The 8415-nt window shown below is 46.6% G+C and overlaps 1 protein-coding gene across 1 annotated transcript; it reads right to left on the bottom strand.

Annotated features, from left to right (window-relative positions):
• Positions 1-4103: 4103 nt before the first annotated feature.
• LOC118728093 (eotaxin-like) lies at positions 4104-6428 on the bottom strand. Its single transcript, XM_036454342.2, has 3 exons — positions 6129-6428; positions 4622-4733; positions 4104-4232 (listed from the first exon to the last, which is right to left on the bottom strand). Exons 1-3 carry the CDS (start codon positions 6202-6204, stop codon positions 4127-4129), a joined length of 294 nt encoding a protein of 97 aa, XP_036310235.1. The 5' UTR covers positions 6205-6428; the 3' UTR covers positions 4104-4126.
• Between the last annotated feature and the right edge of the window lie 1987 nt (positions 6429-8415).

Genomic DNA, 8415 nt, shown 5'->3' with positions numbered 1-8415 from the left:
AATGTTCCTTTTGCAAATTTCCTGAGAAAAGGGGTCTGATTAGATTCTGGAGAAGTGTCCTGGGATGCATTAGATAAACAAGTGAATCTGAACCGCCCAATGGGCGGGTCCCGGTTCCCTGGTGTGCTATTTATCTTATTTCTTCCCAGGACTGGAGTGCTCCTTTCAGGCAGGCAGCCTAAAGCTCTCAGCTGAGTGTCCTATGTGAGACCTGCCCTTGGCAGAGGGGAGTGCCTTGCCCAGAATTCTGCCCTCCCCGAGAGCAGCTCGCATCCATGACTGGTTGAGATGGGAGTGCAAACGCCTGGGCCCTCACCCCAATTTGGGTTGTCCCAGCTCTAAAGCTCCCTGTGGGACTGGCTGAAACCAGCATCGTGACCGTGTTCCATACACATTCTCTCTAGACCCCGTACTGCTTTCCACACTGTCCAGCACACTTTGAATGACAATTTTCGTCTAAGAGTTTGCTTCCCATTTGGTGCCATCTCTGCTTTCTCGTTGGGATCAGGGTGCCACCAGAAGGCTTAAATATCTCCACTGCCCTATGCCCACAATTTTATACTCTAGGGGCAGACGATGCTGGGCCTAGTTAGAGGTGAATTGGATTAGGAATTTCTTGAAAGAGAAAAGAGAGAGCTTGGCATAGGGCAGCGGTTGGCAAACTGCGGCTCACGAACCACATGTGGCTCTTTGGCTGTGCACGTTCAGTGCAATTGAAACCCTGTGGCCCATGCACAGAAGTCGGTTTTTGGCTGGGGCAAGTCTATTTTGAAGAAGAGCCGCATGTGGCTTGTGAGCTGTAGTTGCCGACCACTGGCAAAGGGGATCCCAGGGAGGTGTCCTGTGGCCACCCCGTGGATGTTGCCTGTCTCCTGGACATACTAACATTTGGAGGTGCATCCTTACTTGGCATTTGGGGCTGAAGTCTGCTAAGCTGCAGGAGAGACAGGGACCCCTGTTGTACCGGAGTGGGGTGCAGTGATTGTTCTGAGCGGGAGCCATTCTGTGGTAGCCACTAGAAGCTCTCTGATGGCTCCTGGGGTCCATGCTTCCACTGGAGGCTCTCATGGAAAAGCTTCCCAGAAAGGCTCTTTTGAGATGTAGCTGGTGTGCAATCACCTTGGCCTCTGTCTGACTTGGGAGTGTGAATACAGAACCTTCACCCAGCCTTACCTGCCCCAATGGATGAAGATAGTATATTAAAAAAATAATCCTCGCTGAAACTGGTTTGGCTCAGTGGATAGAGCGTCGGCCTGCGGACTGAAAGGTCCCAGGTTCGATTCCGGTCAAGGGCATGTACCTTGGTTGCGGGCACATCCCCAATAGGGGGTGTGCAAGAGGCAGCTGATTGATGTTTCTCTATCATCGATGTTTCTAACTCTCTATCCCTCTTTCTTCCTCTCTGTAAAAAATCAATAATAATAATAATAATAAAAAATCCTCACCCAAGGATATGTGTTTTTTAAAAATAGATTTTAGAGAGACAGAAACATCACTTGGTTGGCTTCCATATATTCCCCAACCAGGAATTGAACTCAGTCTGGATATGTACCTTGACCAGGACTTGAACCCTTCAGAGGTGCTCAGGATGATGCTCCAACCAACCGAGCCACACTGGCCAGAGCAAGATAATAATGTTTTCTAAGAGAAAGTATGCTTAGTGCAGGAAATCATTTGGGGGTCATGTGTTAAATTTCTTCCTTTCTTTCCTAAAACATGATTCTCCTCATATTATGGATGGGACAATCAAGGCCCAAAGTAACATAGTGAGAGAGACCTGATTTAGGGATAAAACAGATAGCCCTTGTCTGCCAGGTCAGTGCCTCCCTTACATTGCCTGTGCCAAGGGCATCCCAAATTGTGGGCCAATGGGACTTTGGTGTGAATGGTGTTCCCGGAGCTACACGGTGCAGTGACCCTGCTGGACATGAATGAGGAAGGGAAGTGCATTGTCTGGGTCTCAGCAGCATTATGGAGTTACAGAGGTTTCTGTGTTCTGCCTCTCCAGTCACAACATCCGGCATTTTCCTTTCACCTAGTCCCATTCGTCTCACAATTGCTTTTCCCCTCCCATCTCCCATGCCCTGATTCTGTTGTCCGTCACCTCTTGCCTATACATTGCAATACTGTGCTAATTGTTCTTCCCTTCCCCATTCCATCTGGCCTTTCGCCACATGGTTATGACTCCTGAGACCCTCTATCATGCCACTGTCCTATCCTGCCAAATCGAAACTTGAAATGCCTATTGGTACTTAGGTAGCCAGATGCTCAGGTTTGCCTAGGACTGTGTTCATTTATGAGTACCATGTTTCCCCGAAAATAAGACATCCTCTGAAAATAAGACCCAGCGCAACTTTGGGAGAAAAAATTAATATAAGACACTGCCTTATTTTCGGGGAAACAGGGTATATCTGTTGTCCCAGCATGATTACTAATGGTGCCTCCTTTTATTCTCAAAAGTCCTAGTTTGGGTGGTAAAAATGATATGTTCCTCTTACTCATTACTCTCTGAATGGAGCCCAAACTCCCACCTTCACAGACCGGCCTCAACTTTTCTTCCCAGATTTTCCCACCATTTCACTCAGACCCTAACCCTGCCACCTTTCCAATGGGCTTTTACCCAGCTTGAAAAACACACATTGATAGCCCAGGCTGGTGTGCGTCAGTGGTTAGAGTATCTGCTTATGCACCAAGGGGCTGCAGGTTCGATTCCCTGTCAAGGGCATGTACCTTGAGTGCAGGTTCCATCCCCAGTCCTGTTTAGGGCACCGGGGGAGCAACCAATTGATGTGTCTCTCTCACATTGATATTTTTCTCCTTTCCTCCCTTCCACTCTCTCTCTCTTAAAAAAAAAAAAAAAAAAAAAAAAAAAAAAATACATATATATATATATATATATATATATATATATATATATATATATATATATCCTTGGGTTTGGGTGAGGATTAACAACAACAAAAATAAAATAAAACACTATGATCATTGTTCATCCATCAAGACCTAGTTTAAGTTCCAGGCTTATGCCTCTTTCAGTGCCTGCAAAGCCTTAGTCTGGCTGACCCCCTTGTCAAGGGGTCACCTCGCCTTCCTGTAATTTGTCTGTGTATTCTGGGCGGGAGGACACTCAGAGGAGCAAGTCAGGCATGGGGAGGGTATCACAAGCTGCTGCAATGGGTCACGGTAGAGACTTTGGGCAAGCGTGAGGTTGGCCAGGAAAAAAGTGGTGGGGAGGGTCCTACTGAGGTCTGAGAAGCCACTCTTGGGGACCGGAGTCAGAGGAGTACAGAAGGCTTGTCTGGTCCTGTCAGTTTTATTCTGAATCTCGTTGAAAGCCAGCCAAGCTGAAGGGTCATTTCTCAGAAACACAGTTCCCACCCCCATAACTATACGTGTCACCCCTACCTTTCTACCTCCCAGCTCAATGCGGATTTCCCACAATAATACAACTGCTGACTGTAACACAAAATACAGGTTTCTGTATTCCTAAAATAATATTTATTTTTAGTTAACAATATGAGTCACACCTCTTCTTAAAAATACAAAACATGTTCATATCTTTGCCAGGACCTTTACAAGTTTCGAGGGAGGGAGGGAGGAGAATAAGAACATAGCACTTTGGGCTAGGGATCACAGAGGAGAAAGGACCTGACCAAAGCTTTACATGTTAAAAACAAACAGTATTCATGGCAGGTAAGTTTAAAAACATCAGTAGCCTGGCAGTGTGGCTCAGTGGTTGAGCACTGACCTATGAACCAGGAGGTCACGGTTTGATTCCTGGTCAAGACATGTGCCCAGGTTTTGGGCTTGATCCTTAGTGTGGGGCATGCAGCAGGCTCTCTTTCATCCTTAATGTTTCTATCTCTCTCTTCCTCTTCCTTCCTATCTGAAATCAACTAAAAGTATATTAAAAACATCAATAATTTAAATACAATAATTTGTTAATTATTAAATAAAAGCCATTCCTTTGGGGGGGATGATGAGATTATCTCGGATCGCTTCTTAGGAAGACGGGGGCGGGAGGTGGTAGGGGGACAATGACAAGGGAGTGAGGGATGGGGTGTGGAGGGGGGAAGATGAATCAAGCATTTCTCAGGCTCTGGTTTGGTCTCAAAACAGTCAATATTTATGGGTTTGGAGTTTTGGATTTTCTGTCCAGGTACTTCATGGCATCCTGGACCCACTTAGTCTTGGGATCAGCACAGATCTCCTTGTTCAGTTTGGTCTTGAAACTGTGGGAGAGAGGGAAAGCGATTAGAAGGATCCACTTTGAAAATTGTGTCCATTTAACCTCCACATTTCCAGGACCATCTGCTATTGGGTGGAGGGGCTGCCGTGCAGGAAGGGGACAGAGGAAGGATGGGGCTCTGGGGTTTCCTGCTGCTCTTGATGGCCCAGGTAAGACACCCTTGCTCTTGACTGGAAGGAACTGGTATGACCTGGACAAGCTTGCAGACAGAGCTAAGTGTGAAAATGCCCTGAAGTGAAAAATCTATGAATTGGATGAGAGAGTCCAACTCGGAGTCTATGATTCCAAGTAACTCAGAAGCAGTTCCTGACCTCTGCCCCCTAGAAATGAACGTTTGTGTGGGTAGAGAGTGGGTGAGCTCTGCCTACTTACATCACAGCTTTCTGGCGACATCTGCTGTCGGAGATTCTTGTGTAATTTTGCAGTTTCTGATTTGGGATCTTCTTGCTGGCCATATCGAAGCAGCAGACGGTTGGGACGTTAGCTGAATTTGTGGGAGAAATGAGAGAAAGGATGAACCACTAATACTATGTCTCTGTTTTTATATATTTTTATTGACTTCAGAGAGGAAGGGAGAGAGAGATAGAAACATCAATGATGAGAGAGAATCATTGATGGGCTGCCTCCTGCACGCCCCCTAATTGGGATCGAGCCTAGAACTCGGGCATGTAACTTTGACTGGAATTGAACCCATGACCCTTCAGTCCACAGGCCCACACATGCTCTATCTGCTGAGCCAAACCGGCTAGGGCTGTAACTCTGTTAAAGCATGCCTTTGGGAGGGAGGAAGGCAATTTAGGAGAAAGCAAGAAAATACAAGAGAAGAAAGTAGAGTTCATCGGCTCCTGAGGTCCTATACTTCTGCCTGTGACTTGTGATCGCCTGCTGAAAGTGAGGACCTGTCACCACTGGCAACGTGTAGAAGAAGCCTGATCAGTGCAGTGCACTCTAACTGTGTCGTTACAGGGCTATGGAGCTGTGTGCCAATCATAGGACTGTTCACCAAATGTCCCCATTCTCTGCTTTCTGGACGCATGGTACACTTGCATTTCTTGGCCACTTTTGGTTGGTTAAAGCCAGTAACTAGTTTGGACCCGTGAGTGAGAAGCCAAAGTGACAAGTGCCATTTGTGAGCTGGAGTTAGTAGTTTCCAGTGCAAGAACCCCAAGATCTAGCTTCCCCTTTGTCACGGGAAGGAGCAAGGCTCTCTAAGGTGGCTGCTCATCAGCCTAGGATCCTGAGCGTATGAAGCAGGAGGGCTAGTCCATACACCATAGACATTCTGCACGAGTAAGAAATTAACCTTTCTAGTTTCAAGTCACTGGTCCTTAGGGTTGTTTGTTACCACAGCATGCACAATCTTATTTGTATGAATAACATGTGGTACATCTAAGTCATCAGAGCATAAAGAATGAGTTGATATAAACTCCTAAATTCCCCTCCCCCCCCAGCAGACTCAAAATAAGTCACCTCAAGAGATTCCCCTGGAACCTCACATCCTTCCTCTATTCCACCATTTCTGAAAGCTGTCCTGGAGTCCCGTGCAAAGTCTGGGCCTCTAATCAAGCAATTATTTTCCTTATAGCCTACCCCAGCTGCCCACGGTGCCCACAGTAAGAGAAGGTCTTTCTTTTGTGTGCCCCTTCCCTAAACACTGTAAAGGCAGCCAGATCATAGATATGCTCTGTCTCTCTCAATACCCATGTCAGAAAGGAATGTGGGACTAGCTTGGGTCTCTCTTCCACTGATTGTGAGGTTGGGCACTTCTTAGGTTAGGTTAGGGTTATAGTTAGGGTTAGGGTTAGGGTCAGGTTATCACACCACTCATGGGGCCTGGTGTGATAGTTTAGGAGGTGGTCAGCTATCTGAGGGGGCTTACCTGGCTGAGCGAGCACCTGGGTGGTGAGGGCGGCCACGGTGAGCAGCAGGCACAGGAGCACTGCGGAGACCTTCATGCTGGAGGGTGCAGATGTAGCCTCAGGGTGGAAGTTGTCAGTGTTTGTGCTTGCCTCAGCCTCTCGTGGGAGTTGTATCTGTGTGTGCTTGTCTCAGGCTCTCTGCTCCTCGGGCTACTATGCCTGCCTTTTAAAGAGGATAGAGAGAGTGGGAGCTTCCAGGGAAGCCTTTGTTTTTGCAAACTCATGGCCAGGTCATCGAGGGAGGTCCTAAATTGATGACCAAATTCTACTTCCGGGCAAGGACTAAAGATGGGTAAGAGGCGGAAAGAAATTTGGCACATTTTTGTCCATCCTGGGACTCAGCGTGGGGAAGTAAGAGAGCTTGTGCAATGACTGAGCAAGGACGGTAATCTGAGAAGGTCATTCTCACGAGCTCTGCTTTTCCAGAGATAAAACATCTGTAGTGTGGAAAGGAGCAAGGGAACCAAAGGCATGGAGAGATGAGGACTGAGAACCTTCCCTGGTCCCTGTGTTCACATGGTCTTCTGGACCTGGGAGGCCGGGTCGGGGCCTCAGACTTCTGCATGGCTCCCATCCAGATGTGGAGAGATCTCAGCAGTTCTGAACATGTCCGGCTGGCTGGGAACCTCACCCCCATTATTCAATATAGTGGTCATAGAATCTGAGTGCCCCAGAATTTTAGTGCCATAGGACATCAGAACTGGGGAGCTCTTATTGGCCTGGGCTTTTTGGGCATTTCCCCCCAGCTTTATTGAGGAATAATAGACAAATAAAGATTGTATATATTTAAGGGTTATGATGCATTGGTTTGACATGCACATGAAATGATTATCACAATCAAATTAACTCTCATGTCCATCACCTCACATAGTTACCCTCTCCCTCTTTTTTTGGTGGTGAGAACACTTAAGACCTACTCTCTTGGCAAATTTCAAGTCTAAAATATGGTCACCAAGCAGTACGTTAGGTCCCAAGGACCTAGTCATCTGGAACTGCATCTTCAAAGCCAATGAGCCACGACCACCAAGGAGCTGAGGTGAAGGACAGTCCTATCCATGTTCACTACTTTATCCTCCGCACTTATCGTAACACTCAAGAGAGAAATGCTTTATAAAAAAAATAAGGAGTCAATTTCTCTTTAGCAGGCTCTATGTTATGTTTGACAAACATCTCCCCAGAAATACAAAGAGAAGCCACCGCACACCTGTTAGGATGGCTAGTGTTAAATGACAAATGTTGACAAGACTGTGGAGGAAAGCAGAGGACATGTACATTAATGCAGCCACTATGGAAAAACAGTAGGGAGGTTCCTGTGCATTTCTTAACCAGTTCTTTTAGCCCCTAAATTTTATAAATGGAATTCATAGCAAAAGCCTGTTCATCAAATACACTGTAATGGAGTGGTCTGTTTGAAGCTGAATGGGTGGCTCCCTAAACCTGTACACCCCAAGTATTCAAGGAACATGCATGAAAAACCAGAGACTTAGTTCACCCTCACTCCTGAGCACACAAGGCAGACGAGGTGCTCAATGGCTAAAAATTGCAAAGAGAAAGAGAAGAGAAGAATAAAGAGCATACGTTTTCTCAGTGTATAGCATGAGGCCCCATAATAGGAGATGGTGCAAGGGGCAGAATCCTTTAATGGAGTCTTTAATGAGGTCCTTACTTAAAGTCTAAACTGTGGTGAATTGAATACTGGCATTGAAGCACTGTAGGATCCTCGCCTGTTTTTTCCTGCACGCTGGCATTTCAAATTAATTGATTGGTATAGGTTGCACAGAGAGATGTATTGAGAGAGACTCTGAGGTCTTGCCTAGGGTTAGGCAACTAACCCAAGGTCTCAGTCTCATCTGAATGCTCATGTCAATTTATGGGCATAGAATTAGGGATTCTTGCTGGCCTAGATGACCTCTAGGCTTCCATCCTATCTAATAAAAGGCTAGTATGCAAATTGTCCCCTCAATCACGAGTTCAACCAGGAGTTTGACCAGGAATGGGGCCAGCCACCTGCCTGTGGCCCCTCTCTCTGGCCAGCTTCACCCTGAATTGTGCCCCCCCCCCCTTGGGGGCCTCTTGTCTATAATTGATCTCCAATTAGCTGAAAAGGGAGCAAGTAGAGGCCAGAAAATATGGTCCTTCCTTACTCTTTCCTGTCCATGGCCAGGTGAGGTGGTCTAGTATGGATTCTGGAATGAGGCTCCTGAGTTGGAATGATGGCTTGGCCACTAACTAGGTTAGTAAGTACCA

The sequence above is a fragment of the Pipistrellus kuhlii genome, unplaced genomic scaffold, assembly GCF_014108245.1.
Source record: "Pipistrellus kuhlii isolate mPipKuh1 unplaced genomic scaffold, mPipKuh1.p scaffold_m20_p_28, whole genome shotgun sequence".
NCBI classification, from domain to species: Eukaryota; Metazoa; Chordata; class Mammalia; order Chiroptera; family Vespertilionidae; genus Pipistrellus; species Pipistrellus kuhlii.
Note: the sequence above shows the minus strand (reverse complement) of the source record. Positions and strands in the feature narration are given on the sequence as shown.